General features: G+C 40.4%; 2 protein-coding genes across 2 annotated transcripts; one reads left to right on the top strand and one right to left on the bottom strand.

Moving 5' to 3' along the window:
- The first annotated feature begins 2543 nt into the window (after positions 1–2543).
- LOC110047174 (uncharacterized) lies at positions 2544–6683 on the top strand. Its single transcript, XM_020752923.2, has 3 exons — positions 2544–3618; positions 4712–4912; positions 5464–6683. Exons 1-3 carry the CDS (start codon positions 2820–2822, stop codon positions 5760–5762), a joined length of 1299 nt encoding a protein of 432 aa, XP_020608582.1. The 5' UTR covers positions 2544–2819; the 3' UTR covers positions 5763–6683.
- Positions 6684–8073: 1390 nt separating this feature from the next.
- On the bottom strand, positions 8074–15304 carry LOC110047184 (uncharacterized). Its single transcript, XM_020752934.2, has 3 exons — positions 14601–15304; positions 10054–10266; positions 8074–9434 (listed from the first exon to the last, which is right to left on the bottom strand). The coding sequence occupies exons 1-3, from the start codon at positions 15244–15246 to the stop codon at positions 9130–9132; spliced, it is 1164 nt and encodes a 387-aa protein (XP_020608593.1). The 5' UTR covers positions 15247–15304; the 3' UTR covers positions 8074–9129.
- Between the last annotated feature and the right edge of the window lie 2149 nt (positions 15305–17453).

Genomic DNA, 17453 nt, shown 5'->3' with positions numbered 1-17453 from the left:
AGCGTTTTGAGAAACAAGTCGCAGGGACATGTCCCAAAAATTCCAACCAGTTTGAATTCGTGGGACTAGTCGCAAGGACCAAACTTTGGTCCCTGCGACTAGATTTTGAAGCAAAAGTGGCTAGTTCACACGATGGGACTACTTTGGTCCCTGTGACTAGATTTTGAAGCAAAAGTGGCTAGTTCACACGATGGTACATGTCCTCGCGACTTGTTGCAGGGACTAGCCGCAGGAACTAGTACCCTCGTGTGTGCCGACCTTTACGTGTCATCACGGAAAGGTTTGTGCTTTTCGTGGTTTTGCGCTCAATTCGCATTCCAAGAAGACAGGAAGACATATGCATCTTCGAGAAGCGAAGCTTTATGAGGTGGAAAGAAATTTCTCATGCTGAAACCACGAACGTCACTGAATACGACGCTTTATGCTTGGAAGTCGTGTGGCTTAGATGCGTAGCGCATCAGGGGTTTAATAATACTCGGGGGGCATGCGCGCGACCGAGGGGGACTAGTGGGGTATTAGGCGCACTATGCCTCGGTGGGGAGTGGTAATTGTCATTTGGATAACAGATGGTTTTATGCCCCTTATCCCCAAGTAAACAATCAATCAATCGTGTATTTCAAGGACCCTTTCAAGCTCCATATAAGAGGATCGAAAGAGCATCTTTTATATCCAACTCCACTCCGCTGAGTTCTTGTCATGCCCCAAGGGCTCGCCACATCAAGTTCAGCACTAAAACGTGTAACAAGATAGCTTGACAAGATGTATTCATTTTAAAACAGGGATCTCTTGTCACACGCAGCTCAGCTATCTTGGTTCTCCTTGGTCGGAAAGGGTCAATAGAGGCAAACTCATTTCTCTTCTTCCCTGCCGAGTTAGCCTGTGTACATTGGCCCCCTCCAATAAAAAAAAAAAAAAAAAAAAAAAAAAACGGAGGGGAGGCAAGGGGGCGGATGTACACAGGCCATGTCTCGGTCAATAAGCTTTTTAAATATAACGAAAGTTATAAGGTATCAGTCCAGGGTTTATTATATTGAGCCGCCGTAGTTTGAATTTTTCATCACCTAACATTGAGTGTTTGTTATGTAGTGCCTCGGAGGATAACAAGTCATATTAATTTTTCGTGAAAGTCCACAATAAAAGAACCTTGTCTTACTTAAGAGTTGTTGTGATGTAACGCAGTCTCAGCAACCGGATCGTGGTTTTGGCGTAAACAAGACATTTCCACTAGAGCGACATATTGACAGCGCCGTGAAAATAGAAACAAACAAGATGGAATTCCCACCTGAAGTTTTAATGGGTATAGTCAGCTAGGAGCAATATATATTTTAATACTAGACAATATTATGCTACTACGAATAGACTTCAGTGATTAGACAACTATGTCATGATGTTTTTTATAAGTAAATTTTATGCACAAGATTATTTTCAAATTAAAGATTTCAAAAAAATTATAATAGTTCTCCGTGGTAAGAAAACTAATGAAAAACCCGTGCGCAAACAGAGATACACTTTCTGAACGAAGAAGATCACGATGCGTTACGGTTAAAAAGTAAGATAAGGTTATTCCAGAATATATTATGGTTTCATGAGTTGCAGTGAGCCTTTCTGTGTATAATTTCTGTCCTACAGGTTTTAATAATATTAATAATATAAAAATATATACTCTCATTGGCATTACAAAACACTTTTACACTGACAAGGAAAAATTAAAACCCAAGTTAACTTTTTTTCAATCCTGCCTTTAAAATATCGGCTTTCGCTTTTACCCGAAACCGCCTTGTTTGCATGTTTTGAAATTTTTATGCTAAAAGAAATAGTTTCATGGTTCGAGGCATGTTCAAACTTTGACTTGAGCACGAAAAACCATTTTCGGTTTCTTAGTGAACCACGTGTAGTTCAGCAATCACAGACCATATTTAGGCAAGCACTCTGGATGACTGGCGTCCAATTTAGGATGCCACTGCTTTACGCAGAATATGCTGAATTTAGTATTGAACATCGAATTTAGTATTCTAACCAAATGGGCGAGGTTTACTGTTTGCACTTGCGCCAAGCCTTGAAACCACCCTTTTAACGTTATGCTCTGGCCCAGGGAACTGTCATGAAAGGTGTTTCATGATCAAGCGAAGAATTTAGCGAAGCTCACGACTATTCGTTTGCTATTTAGACTATTTACCTACCCAAGCCCCGCCGCCATATTTCGAGCAAAGTTTATGATGCAGTAGCCTGGTTCCTAGTTGTAAACAACATATGGGCGCTACAAATGGACGATCATAGTTAGTTTCCGATTCTATTAAGACGGGAATGACTCATGCTTCCAAAGGTGACTAGTCCTTTTCTGCCCGAAAACTTCCGCTGAATAAATTGTTTAACAGTTTTATTTCCGACCGAAACTGGGTTTTTCTCGCTATACAATTGGCAAGCCCTTAGTAAACCAGAAATTCTGATTTGTCGGTATTTCTATATATATGGGAGCAACTACAAGTCGATGTCGCTTTGAATTACAAAAAAAGAAACAACTAACAACTTTTTACTTGAAACTGAAAGAACAAACTATTGGAAATAATCGAGAATATTAGATCAAAGGTGAGACGAGGTAGTTTAATGGACAGCTGCAATATTTAATATCTTTTTGGCGGAAGATTTACACAATTTAGAAACCGAAAGAAATATTATCTCAATTGCAAACAAGGGAGGAACGAAGCGGATATCATCTTCGAATTCCCGAACGCAATACTGTACTAAATGAACGGTGTTAATTTAGTTTTTGCGACTGTGTATTTTCTCAAGAGGGAACTTAAAACTTTTAACTTTAATCTATGGCTGCCGTGAACACTATCGAAGAAGAAAAGATACCGGAAGCTATATTGGTTACGAATTTAAGCGGCGCAGAACGTGAAACAAGCAGAGGATCTGAGAAAGAAGGAATTGAACTGAAAGACCAAAAACCTTCGTCATTTAAGGACAAACCAAAATCGTTAACAGATCGCGCTGATGGAAAAGAATCGTCCTTGGGAATCACAGAGGTACTGAATGAAGGACTGACACTTAGAAAGAAAACTTCGAAGCTTGACAAAGCGTTTAGCCTAATTCAAAACAACTCCATAACTCTTCGAAACCTTGTCGTCGCCGCTGCGACTTACGGCCTCGAGCGACTTCTGAACGCTCAAGTCTTCCACTGTCCTGAAAACAGCTACCAGCAGTATGGCTTTGCTTTCTTATTCGGTCCAGTTATCATCTTGTTCTGCACGAACCTGCTTGTTATCGGCGAGATCTGGAGGCTGTCATCGCGGATGTACGTGAAACGATACAGGAGGCGGGGAGATTGCATCGCTCGGCTTCTACCGAGTCTGTTGAAGGGCTGCGTCGGGCCGGCGATTTGGTTGATCGCAGCTTTCCTAGAAGAAGATTATTATCTCTGCGCTAAGCTCGGGCCTGTTCCACGGGGTAAAAATGAAGAAAACGATCAGGAAATTTTCGAAAGGAAACAGAAAGTCGAGGAATGTAAAGGCGAGTCGCAAATTTGGGCGTGGAGTGTACTAGTCGCACTAGTCATTCTGGGAACTGCTGTAATTGTGTGGAAATACTGTTATCTCAAAGACAACCTTCTCATGGACAGTAAGTAGATAATATCAAATGATATTAAAGAAAAACCTCTGTTATAATCAATATCATCCCCTTTTTTTTTGGTAAATCGGGCAGCAAATCTCGACAAATGCAGCCTTCAAAAAATCCAATTCGGCAGTTAGGTGTGGTGTTAGCAACTATTTTCGTTCGAGATCTTAATTATGCGTCAAAATACCTGAGCAGTATAATATTTAAAGTTCTCATGTCCAAGGTTGTTCGAATGCCGGTTATGTCGCTTATCTGGGATTAAAATTTCAATGGAAGAGAAGTCTGAGTTAGCTAACTCCTGTTCTGAAAACGGAAACCGAAACAAAATTCTGGTGTCGAAAACACAAATTAACCAGATATGGATGCTTATGACTGACGAAAATTGAGACAGAAAATAGAAGGAGAACTTTTGAAAAAAGTCCAATTTTTTTCAATGTGCTCTTCGTGATCTGTCTACACCTATACACTCTTTTTTTCTTCATGTGAGTTTGCTTTCCTGCAGAAGTAAATTTTCAACAGGAATTTATGTATTTCAAATGAATTGCCAATTTGTCGTTTCTATCAAAATCATTTGTACAGAGAGCGCAATCCACCGTAGTGAAAAAGATGGCGGCTGTACGTTTTACCACAGTGCCTTGCGAACCTAACACATCCTAAAAGGCACAAAGAAAGCAAAATTTTTACAATATTTGTCCCTGTTCCAAGGACATTAAGTAGCCTAGGTTTGAAGATTTCAAAACGTTTCTGTACGTTTTTAGGAACGTTGTTAAGGGTTTCGTGAGCTAAGAACTATGGGTAAATGTACCAGTCGCCATCTTTTTTTCCTACGGAGGATTGTTTTGATTGTTTTGGTTTAATTTAGTGATTTTAGTGATTTTTGATGTTTTAAACTCTTACGGTGGGTAGGATAGCGAGGGGTGGAAGGGGGTGGGGAAATTGAAAATGTTAAATTTTGAATCCCCTGTCTGCGTAGTAACTTTTCTTTCTTCTTTCTTATCACTAACATTCCAGTTTCCTTCCTTGGTGACTTTTTTTTTAACTAAATAATCCACATCAAATTAGGGTCCTGTTTAACTCTCTTTGTTTGTATATGTAGATCTGTACGCTTATGAAAGGCGAGAGGCCCTGAGTGCAATGAGAGCGTTTACAGAACGCATGGGAGCTTCATTTAAGGATGCTAGTCTCGACAGCGATCCAAACACGGCTGAATACGGCGGGGAAGAAGAAAAGGTCACATTGTATGACAATGGAGTTCCAGAAATGATAGGAAGGAAAATAGTGGAGAAATTATTTGAAGGTTAGCCAGGAAATAAACCTTTAGTAATACAATCCTTCATAGCAGGCGCATGATACCCCCTAGGGGGTCATTGCATAGCGAGTCTCTTGATCGTGGCCAAGCATCCCCCCCCCCCCCCCCCGCCACAACTCCACTCTTTTATCAAAGGGAAGCTGGCTTCCAGCGACTCAGCTGAAAATAACGTTAGCTTATTCACCTATCGTTCGTTTTGTTTGAGGCAGATTCGAGATCTCAAATCATACCTTTTTGTCCCGTTAAGATGCTGTCGTGTCTATAAGTGGAATGACCTGAGACGAGATTTCGCATTTTGGTACTTAGGGTAAACATTTCGTATATTTGTTGATGAAGGACTTATCTCGGCCCCAAAGTGAGAAATTCACAAGTGCTCATGTGTAATTCGCTCAATCTGATCACGTTTAAAAAGTGAACTAAATGAGTCATTTACAATTCAGTCAAATTCAAGTCGGCTAGCCGGGCCAACCCTCCCCGCCGCGCCTACCAATCCGCTGGCTCACCTCCATGTTAAACATGGATGTAATTCTTATTTTAAGGTTATGCAGATGATCGATGGACCGACGGTGATGAATGGCACTACATCAGAGCCTACAAAGCCTTCAAGGAAATGTATCCTCGCATTTCCACCGGGAGTCCCCTGGATCCTTGGCGACTTGTGCGCGGGGATGTTCACGAAACGAGCGCCCAAAAGACGTGCCGCTTAAAATGTCTGCCGACGTGCTTCGAAATGGAAAGCTCCTGGCAGGAACTGGAACCCCTGCACTTAGAGGCGGTCACCCCAGAGAACGAACGATTGGCTTCTCGATCCGATGAAGCTAGAGAATCGTCGGTGTGAAAAGCTACTCTGCTGTAATGTTCCTGAGGCAAGAAACGTTTTTAATCTTCTATTGGCCTTGTTACCCGCATCCTCTCCCCACTGAATGAGTAAAAAGGGTATAGCTCAGTGCCAGGGTATAGCTTAAAATACATAAACGCCAAGGATTGGTTTTTTTTTTTTTTACCTGCTTTATTGATTAAATATGTACAGTGTACAGTCGTCAGGCAGTTTTCAGAATGCTGTATTTGTCCATTACTCTGTGTTAATACACGCTTCATTGGTCGCGGCCGGCTAAGAGAGTTATTTCTAATTAACTAATTACGGTTTAATATAATTTCCAGTCCGTACTGCACACTCTCCAGAGTTTGTTTACGATTTTTGTACTGATTCATGTAAGACGTCACAAAATGTAACATTTCGTAACTACCTACATGATTTAAAGTTAAAGTTTCAAGTTAACCAACATTATGGATGCGATGCTTTCTGTTTCGTTCTTTTCTGATATCACTTGATGAAACAACTTCGTTGCTGTAAAATGCAAAGAAACTGTTGGAAAAAGAATTCCTAAAGATAAGGTAAACAGTTCGTACATAATAACATCGATTCGCATTTCATCGAGTGAGACTCACAAACATTAGAGTGCTGAGACTGCGAGGTACGGACTGAGCCAAAAATCGTGATGTGGCAGCTAAAGGCGCTAATTTTGGCTGTTCATTGAACGTTAGTGGGTTAACGGTTACCATGAAGAGCAATAGACTTTTTGACCCATATGTAATAGTGATCTCTTATCAGTGACCCCGGGGAGGAACTCCCTTATATGGGCTATATAGGTATGTGCAGCCCTAAAGGGTTTGCCGTTTAGGCTCAGTGAAACCGAACACTGTATCAGCAATAACATAATCATTTATAATCATGTAAAATAAATGTGTACTTTGTTTACCTGTGTCCCTGGGTCTTTTTGAGCCTTTTAGAAGCCATTTGACTAGAAGCGAAGGCAGTTTACATTTCAAATATCATCTTGTCTGCCGCTTTGAAAAGGTGACGCTCCGAATACGTCGCGAGTTTTCATTATCTTCATTAACTATTAACTCTCATCGGGGGGAAGAAAAGAGAAAAGAGACAAGGGATGAAACTAAAATGAGGCCAGTTTTATTTTGGTGCTAGCAACAGAGCCATTGTCCTTACTTTTAAGATACATGTATAAGGAGTAGATGATAGTACGAACAAATGATTTACTGGCTACTTAAACAGAAAAACGAAATCCAGAGAGCATAAAAAGGAAACTACATTTTTGTCCAACTAACAGTTAGACAAAAGCTAGAAAGCAAACAGAGCTGAAACACGTGAGGAAATGGATAAGGTGGACGCTTTTAAAACTTCCGCCGACACCTTGGATAACCAAGTCACATATCTCCGTGAAGGGTACTCCGAATTACAAGTGACGGAGATGATCGAATTGGGGCAAAAATCAAAAATTAACCCCGTAAAATCCCTAAAGCTTCCAACTAAACCCCAAAATATCCTGGAACAAAAACTGACCCCAACAGAATCCCATGCCGAATTTCCAAGATTTGGAAATTTCCAGAAAGGATTAAATGATATAACACGAAAAACAAACCCATTATGGTTCTCGGTTAATACAAAACCCGACTACAAATGCACAACGATACCTCGATGCGACATTACTCACCAAAAACTCTACGAGAAGTATTATCCAAAGTGTCAATTTTCTAGAAACCAAACTTTTACGTAACTGTCAGTGTCGCTCGAGGACAGGTGAAGGTTAACAAATTAAGATTTAGAGGGCTAGGAAAAATTATCCTCAACTGAACCATGCTTAACTGGTTTAACTATTCGTACGTCACCTTACTTACATGCACACTGAGTGGCATTGGTTACGTCGTTAATTTTAAGGTTTTCAAAACGAAAACGTCCTACAAAGGTTTTTTAAGGGGGCCCTTAAATACCAATTGGTCATGAAGTTGTCGCTAAGGAAGGTTTCTAACCGCCATATTTTTAGAACCAGTCATCCTAAGGATAAGTTATTTGCTCAGGTTTGTTCCATTGAAGAGTCCTGCAAAAGTTTGAAATCACGGCCATATTTGACCAGTCACGTGACCAGAATAAAACAAAACCCTAAAACTCAAAAGGCATCTAATTCGGAAATTTAAATCAGAGGCAATAGATTAAGAACGTCCACGTACTTAGTGCTACGTATGGGTATTATGAAACTCTCATCATCATAAAAGTCATTGTTGTCTAACCACTATACAGTGAGACGAAAACAAAAAAATTCTAACTTAGTACAAGTAAGAAAACATCAGTCATATAGGATCGAGGGGGCATCTCGTTTATTGATCAGACATAAACAGCCCTAGCATAGGTTATTGTAACAAACATAAGCGGCCCTAGGATAAAACAAAATTTCCAGAATGAAGTGATCAAAATAAAAATGGAGATGCCGTGGAGTGACAACCCCTAACGGAAAAACTCCTTAAATATTCGCTTCTTAGCATAATTACGTAGCCTGCATACCAACGAATCTACACACCGACACACAACTATCTTACAATAGCAACTTGAAAAGTTATATGTAGTAACAGTCTTTCTACAGTAGGTTTCCCCCTTTTGAATGTAAACAGTAATTCCATGTTTACGATCATAAAGTAGACTAACTTATTTCTCAATCATCAGAAAAATCGAAACTCATCCTCTTTTCTTCCAAGTTTTAGGGATTTAAAATTCCAACACGCGGTTTGGGACGTGCGCTAGTTAATCATGTATGTTTTTCAAAAGCAAACATTTCGCAATATAAAATTCACCACTTAGCGCTCCAAAACGCTCCAAAATAGTTTTCCTCTAAATATCGCCTTCTGCAGTCCCTTAGCAACTGCTCTAAATCTGTAGTTAAGAAGGACCTCCCAGATGTTTTCGCCGATACGGCGGTCATTTTGTATGCATTTGCCCCTAAGCATCCCATAATAGCTATTTGAAACAACAGAATTCAAAAGGCCCGCCGTATCAGTGAAAAGGGCCATTGTAATTTCACACTTCGAGTAATTATAACCCGCCCTAGTAAATTCAGAAAATAAATGACGTTTCGAACTTCAAGCCTTCGTTGTAGCAAAAGAGCAATAAAAACAACAATCAAAACGTTACGCTTGGTTCAGTTTGAAATTCGATAAGTAGGATAATTAAGATTCACTTAACGTTTAATTTTTTCAACTAAAATTTGACAATGGATCACTTCCGCGATGTCACCGACTATCACGTACACCAACAATTTTTCGTATATTTCATACAAACAAAAAAAACACCTTCATATATCGATTAATTTGTCATGCCGAATTATCATGGCTATGAAATCAAGGGCTGCATTTCCATTTCATTTTCCCCAGAACTTGGCGAAGAAATCTCTTGCCAGTTTCCATGCAGTTTCATCCCCCCTCCCCATTTCATTTTCCCCGGAACTTGGCGAAGAAATATCTTGGTTTTCAGTTTCGTCCCCCTTCCCCATTTCATTTTCCCCGGAACTTGGCGAAGAAGTCTCTTGGTTTCCAGTTTCATCCCCCTGCACTGCTCGCCAAGGATCTTTGGGCCTGCCACTGGCAATCCGAGGGTACTTGTCTTTGAATTTTTCGTATGCCTTGACATAGTGCCATTCACCCTTATGATCCGAGCCTTCAAAACCTGAAACGAAATAAAGCGGATCCATTCTTGTGAAGTTGATTCCGCCATAAACAGGTAAAATCATTGGAGTGCGCTCTGCTGTAAGTCAAGCCTTATAAGTAAAGTCTGCATCAGGCCAAGCACCGGAGCTTATCCCAGACGGGGTTTATCCCAAGCACCGGAGCATATCCCGGAGGGGCTTATCCCAAGCGTCGGAGCATATCCCGGACGGGGCTTATCCCAAGCACCGGAGCATATCCCGGACGGGGCTTATCTCAAGCGTCGGAGCATATCCCGGAAGGGGTTTATCCCAAGCGTCGGAGCTTATCCTGCTTTCCGTTGTTTTTCCGTTGTTCCGTTGTTTTTTAAACGTTTATTGTGTTTTATGCGCGGACTTAAATCTAAAAGAGCGAACAAAAACATATGACAACGAAATTTATTCGGCTCCATAACCATTCCTTCTATTAATTATGAGCGCACACTTATTTGGGATTTTACACTGAGCATTTACACACTACAGTAACTAATTAATGTCCTAAAACAGTATATCTTGTGGGCTAAACCTGGTCATAAAACTCGCCTATCATGAATTAAACAGCTGATGTTCGCGGGCTAAAACAGCCATTCCATTCAGTCTCACCTTCAAACAATTTCTCCACTGTGTTTCGTCCAATTATTTCTGGAATTCCGTCTTTATAATACTTCACCTTTTCCTCTTCGCCGCCATATTCGGCTGTTTTGGGATCTTTGTCGAGATAGGCGGCATTATATATGAATTCCCCTCCAGGAGACATGCGCTCCGTGAAAGCCTTCATAGCGCTCATGGCTTCTCGCCTTTCATACGCGTAGCGATCTGGAAAGGAAAGTGGTTTGCCACGTAACTCTGAGGGAACTTCTAAAGCATCGCCTACACGAGCAATTTTTATGTGACAATTCTTATTTGCTGGTGTAGATGAGAAAAATTGGCCAATTTTTAAGCATGGCTGGTTTGCAGTGTCACGCCATCAAAAATAAAAATTGTAACCATTCAATAAATTAAGTCAAGAAGCTGAGATATGAAAGATGATTGATAATTGTAACCATTCAATAAATTAAGTCAAGAAGCTGAGATATGAAAGATGATTGATAATTGCAACCATTCAATAAATTAAGTCAAAAAGCTGAGATATGAAAGATGATTGATATATAAATAATCTCTGTACGGTTTTCCATCCGCGCGTTAAGAAACCACGACGGCAACGCCAAGGACAACGTCGATTAAAAAATGATTTTATATTTTACCTACGAATCTCGCGGTACTCTAAAGTCATTTACTTTGTTAGGGCGCTTAAGAAACCACGACGGCGACGCCAAGGACAACGTCGATTGAAAAATGATTTTATATTTTACCTACAAATCTCGCGGTACTCTAAAGTCATTTAATTTGTTTATCACTGTCAAAGCTATCACTAAAGAGTATCTATCTATCTATCTACCCACCCATCCATCCATCCATCCATCCATCTATCTAGCTAGCTAGCTATCTATCTGTCTATCTAATTAGCCGTCGTGGTTCACGTTCTCTAGACAACGCAGAATTTGGTCGTTTCACGTTGTTGTTCGGCAGAGGACGGCAAAGAAATGTACCAAGAGTTATAACGCACGTGCACAGTCATTGTTCTCCTCATTAAACTTTTTGTTTAGCGACGTTGCCGTTGCCGTTGCCGTCGTGGTTTTAATATAGGGAGTTTTAGCAAACCCCGACGGCGACGGCGACGAGAGCGTCACCAAACAAAAGATTTAATGAGGAGAACAATAGTTATGCACGTGCGTTTTGAATCTTGGTACATTTCTTTGTCGTCGTCTGCAAAACAACAACGTGAAATGACCAGGTTTTACGTATTTTAGAGAACGCGAACCGCAATGGTTAATTTTCCGTATCTTCTTTTGGAATTGAACGCTGTCGGTGCATGTTTAGCCTGAGCAAGTTTTTAGACCGATAGGTATACTGAAAACATTTACAGAGTTATGACATTCAAAGGTAAAATATAAATTCATTTTTCACAAGGCGTCGTCCCTGCCGTCACCGTCGTCATTGCTAAAACTCCCTAATAATTATCGAGACGTTCAATTTAAATTTTCTAATCAAAGGCTTGACAAAGTGTTTTATTAAAAAAATGGCCGAGCTGAGCGACCCAAACTTTCACTTGTTTGAACTTGACTTTTTAAAAGAAGACCTTGTAAGTTTAATCGGAACAATTTTTCCCTGTGTGAATCAAATAAACGACATTTTAATGGTTTCGTTTGTGTTGTTTTTGTCGTTCGCACCCGCCTTACTTCCCAGTAGGCAATCGGTACGATTTTCGGCCGTGATGCAGGATACAGTTCAAAAATTTAATTAGAAGCCAAATCTGACTAGAAAATGACATTTTGCTGATTGCCCGTGTTTTTCCTCGTCCCTACAAAGCTCGGGAAATTACTACGCAACTCGCCAAATATCCGTGCTTATTACATGTTAAACCATTGTACAAGATCATTATCTCTTGACAAGATCTCTTAATATCCTGGCGTAGGACGCTAGTCAATCGAACGAAACTGAACCAATAATCAGTCGAACCCAATATCTGGCGGTTTTTTGTTCGATTGATTCGGTAATCGAACATAATCGAAGTGGAACTTTTAGGTGAGTTTGATTAATCGAACTCGTAAGGTCGATTACCGAATTCAATCGAACCAATGGAACTAAATTAACGCGTTTAGTTCGATTTTGTTCGGCAGAAAGACAAAACGGCATAAAAGTAATCAGTAACACTCAGTTTCAATTGAATCGGAAAGATTTCCCCCTTATATGTACGTAAGGTAGCTCAGGGGTCAGAGCGGCTTTGTTTCTACCCTCACTGGAACATTAATTCGTCTTCCAGGCCTCAGTGTATCACCCATAAATGTAATAAAAACCATAAATGTAATAAAAAGTGACCATAAATGTAATAACTTTTAACCACAAATGTAATAAATCCACCAACCATAGATGTAATAAAATTTGACCATAAATGTAATAAACTGGACAACCATAAATGTAATACGGCTTAACCATAAATGTAATAAACTGCCTATTACCTCTGAGTCAAGGGGCCACAACCCCTACCATTCCCTTATTTTGTCAGTACAGGGTAGCCTGTTCCAGGCTCTTGAAGAGTCGTGGGTGAACGAAGATGCCTTATTCCCACTCGTTTTTCCCTCGCTCGCCCGCTTCCTGGAACAGGCTACGTGCGTGTACAGGGAGGATAGGGGTTCTGTACATCAATTTGGAGGACTCATTTCCCGCAGCACCGTTTTTGTCCAGAGGCCAAAACCCGAGAAGCCGTCACTGTAGTCCGTGCGAACATTTGGAAAGTATTACAGTATGAGTATCAAGTCTATATACCAGACGAAATCTCGAGTAGTCTAAACTACGTGCGTTTGAGGCGGTGGGACTTGATGATGTTTAAGTCCACTCAATTGAAGTGCCGGGAGTTGATAAAGTTTCATACGTTTGAAAAGCTTGAGGTTGTTAGAATAATTTCACAGGCAAGTGAGAAAATTCTGGGACGCCCCGGCTTCAAGCGAAAATAAAACCAAAACAGCCATGCATTATCCTTCCGGTTCGCACTTCTACAGTCATTTGTTCGACTCACTTAAAGACTTAGTCATTCTTTTAGAAGTCATTTGCCAGGGGTGGATTGGGTGACTAGCCACCCGCATTTTAAAGAAGCAAATAAAAATAGAATCAGACCTTAAACGAAGGCGTATCTCAGTTTCCTTAGGCACTGTTAAAGACTATTTTTCACATATGTTACTGTTTTACTGATTCGCTATCTGCTATAATAGTTATGATGTTAATACAAACCTGAATATATTTACACAATTGCTTTTAGTATTAGCTGCTATTTGAAGAGTTAACGTTGTAATAAACCAGCTTTTGTTCCGTAGTTTAGTGTTTTATCCTTGTATGGCCCATGTGGCTGATGGGATATCAAATATATCTACCCTGGTGCAAAAAAGTATACCTGGACTACAACTTTGTCCAAAGCACAGTAATCTTGTTTAAAATAGTTCCACTTCCCCCATCCCTCCTGCAAGCCAGCAGTTTTGTCCCCCCTCCAGCACTATTAAGTGATTGACTGGGTACAAAACGGAGCCATCCATAACCTCCCACTAAAATGGCTTGAAGAACCTTCGCTAACGGACACGAATTGCACGATTTCTCTCGATTTCTGGTAAAGAAATTTAAAAGTAAAACAGGCTTATTCTCTGTAAGGTAAAGTTTGCCTGGATTTCTACCTCTTCTCTTCTTTTCGAAGCCAGAAAGTCTCAAAATGTTTTCACTTGCAAACACCTCAAGCGCACTTATTTTGGACGATTCAAGATCTCTTCTGGTATAGAGACTTAATGATTTCTAAATGCGTGCACGGACATTAATGATGCCTTTTCGGGTTTTGGTCTCTGGGCCAAAACGATGCTGGAGCAACGAATACTCCAATTTGATTTTCGGGGCCCCTGTCCTGCCTGTACGAAATAAGACAATGGCAGGGTTTGTGGCCCCTTGGCTCAGAGGTAATAGGCAGTTTGTTACATTTATGGTTTTTCAGTTTATTACATTTATGGTCAAATTTTTTAAGATATTTGTACATAATAACAGGCAGCGCTTAACGACAGTAAAAGGCGTAAGACTACACTTTAACTTTAGGTCAATGGCCAAAGCACAGGCATCAGTTCACGTTGCAAATGTCCAAGCTGGCCACGGCCATCGTCAATTACCTTCTGAGCTGGGGCCCGTTTCTCAAAGGCCCCGAAAAGTTCTCGCACCCGCAAAGCCGTACAGAGCAAAATCCCAAACCTTATGGTTTCAGAGCTGTTTTATGCATATGTTCTTAATACGTGTATAAACAGAGGTTCTCTTCATACAAGGAGTTTCAAGCGTAAAAATGGCTTTGAGGGCCCGAAAAGTTTCTGGGGCTTCCGAGAAAGGGGCCCCTGGACCCCATTCTCCCCTTTTATGTTCGATTGTTGAAGTGTTCGATTATGCCGGTTCGATTGCTAAAACGTTTGATTTATGTTCTCTTACCGAACCCAATCGAAATCAATCGAGAATTGGAGTTCGATTGAGTTCGATCACAGAACGCTTGATTGACTACGCCGAGATTTATTCGTATGTTTGCTTCCACTTACTGAACATGAGAAGGTTGTCTTTTAGAAAACACTTCTTCAAGATTACCAATGCAGTTCCGAGAACCACAAGTGCGACTAAGACAGTCCATGCCAGGACGTGAGACAAACTCTTATACTCTTCAACTTTATGTCTCCATTCGACACCTTCCCGCTCGCTTGTCCATGTATCATTGCCTCTTCGTGGAACAGGTCCGAGCATGGCGCAAAGAAAATAGTCTTCGTCTAGGAAGGCCACGATCAACCACACTGCCGGCCCGACACAAGCTTTCAGAAGGCTAGGAAGAAGCCGCGCCACACAATCTCCATGTCTTTTATAGCGTTTTACGTACATGCGCGACGACAACTTCCAAACTTCACCGATAACCAGCACGTTTATACAGAACAGAATAATTAATGGGGCAAAAAGGAAAGTAAAACCGTACAGCTCGTGTCCCTCCTCAGGGCAGTTGAAAGCTTTGCCGTTTAAGAGTCGCTCAAGACCGTACGTGGCAGCTGAAACGACAAGATTCCGGGTCGTTATGGAGTTGTTTTGAATAAGGCTGAAGGGTTTTGACTTAAGGCCTTTGAGTTTCGTCAAAAAACCGCCATCAGTAGCCTTCGAATTCAGATTCTTCCGATTAGTATTAGGTTTTTCTGGATCAAACATTTAAACGTCAAGAAACTCACAACGATTGGCGAATGCGATTACTAAAATGTCATGTCACCGTCTGATACATTATTGATTATGAAACATTTTTTAAACAAAATGTAGCATCACAACCAACAAGTTGAGATTCCATTGTCTTGTACCGAACATTTGATTGGCTGGAATTGAAAATGGGACGTTTGATTGGCTGGATTTGAAAATTTTGGAATCTATTGTTTCAGTTCTGCCATCTGATCGGTTTTCATTGTTTGGGTGGCCCCGGCTTCAGTAAACGCACTGTAACTCTCATTGGATACTGAGTCAAGCACACGCTATATAGAATGTTCTCTTTGTATTATTTAACTGTTTTTTTTTCCTTTTAAGAGGTACCACCTTCTTAATTGTTGTCATGGTTCTTCTTTGTTTTACAAACAGCCAAAATATGCGACTAACATCACTGGAATTTTGTTTTCCTAGCGGTTGCAAACTTGACCAGTTGAAGCAATCGAGTTAAAGTTGGCAGGAAGAATCAGATTGCCTTTTGGGGTTGGAAGCTAATGTGTGTTAAGACATGTTTTCAGATTACATGTAGCTTGCGGTAATTATGCCCTCCGGTAAAACACCCATATTACAATACGATACAAATTTCACAAGCACTCCCCATGGGGGCTTTATTATCCTTAATGTCGTATAAAAATTGCAAATTAGCAAAATTAGCATATTATCAAAATTAGCAAAATTAGCAATCATTGTTTGAGACGGAGGCTAGCACAATTCGTCTTAATGCTTAATATCGCAGGCAACGTCGTAATTTTCGTCAAGAACAAATAATTTTGACAATTACTGGACGAAGTTGAGCAAAATCTCGTGATTTGTTGGTGGCAAGCAGATCAGTTATTTGCCAAAGAAAAAGGCTGAGGTAAATAGTTTACCTACGAGACACTGACAAATCACGATATTTTGGGATAACCGAGTTTAATAATTGTTTCATCATTAGATCACCAAGTTCGTTTCATATTTATCTATAGGAATTAAATGGGGATGAAGCATCTCTTGCATCTGTCATTTAACCATCCAGAGAAAGCTCACAGCTTCTAGCATGCGACCAGTGAAGTGTCATGTCACCTTATTTTATAGTTTCATATCGTAAAATTTATTGTATAGTCAAGCAGACTCTATACAGACTGTTTTCTTCGTATTATTTGTTTAACTGTTTTCTTCCACGAGGTACCGCCGTCTTAAATCTTGCCATAGCTGTTCATTTTTTTTTTTTTTTTTTTTTTTTTTACAAGCAGCCAAAATATGCGACCAACATCACTGGATTTTTTTCCTTGTTGCAAACTTGACCACTTTCAATTCAAGTTACTCTGGACCGAATCAGTCTTTCACTTGGGTAGTCCCCATGCTTCGCTCGATCTGGACCGTTCATATCCTTTCTGCTTTCTCAGTTAAACGTTAGGTACGAGGCGCGAGGAGGCGCGAACAATAGAAACCGAGAGCGTGGAGCTCGCGCGGGAACTCTTGTAGTCGGATTAATATTTAACAAGTCTATAACTTAAAGACGTGCAAAGCACAAAACAATCTGTAAAGATATCCTTGGTGTGAGACCCGAATTTGCCGAGGGTGGTATATAATAACGCTGGGCATGCTCTAACAAAACCTTTGACTCCCAAGTTCCATGTTTAAATTTTCCTCACCAAGTGCGATACATTTATTTCAACGTTAGTTCCAAGCATTTAGCGGCAGATGACAGCATTATCTCTACAGAACTTTATTACTCTCACGGGAAGTTGAAGCATTCGGGTGTTAAATTTGGCTGCAGGGTACGGAAACTACACCCACATAAGACAAAGAAGAAGTGAACCACAACAGGTTTGTTTATAAAAATTTCAATTCTTAAAAGAATCTTAAACTTGGTACCCTGCGAGACAGAGGTTCCCTTCTTCTTCTCGGAGGAGGTGCTTAACATAACAGTGGAATGTTGAAACAATAGCCGCAACGTTTGGCTTATAGTTTCCCAATTTCCACTGGATGTTCTGAGGACTTTTCACGTTAGCCAGCATCTCAGTACAAAAGCGGTAGCAGAATCTAAATTGGAACTGTAAAAATATAACTGTTAAAATGGCAAAACAACAACGAAATAAGCGCTCTTGACCCAGACCAAACAACTTTGAACAGCTTTTAACTTCTCTGTATCAGAGAAACGTAAACAGCTAAAAAAAAACTCA

Source organism: Orbicella faveolata, unplaced genomic scaffold, assembly GCF_042242905.1.
Source record: "Orbicella faveolata isolate gen_17 unplaced genomic scaffold, um_ofav_v1 contig_12, whole genome shotgun sequence".
NCBI classification, from domain to species: Eukaryota; Metazoa; Cnidaria; class Anthozoa; order Scleractinia; family Merulinidae; genus Orbicella; species Orbicella faveolata.
The sequence above is the reverse complement of the archived record's forward strand: the minus strand, read 5'-3'. Positions and strand labels throughout refer to the sequence as shown.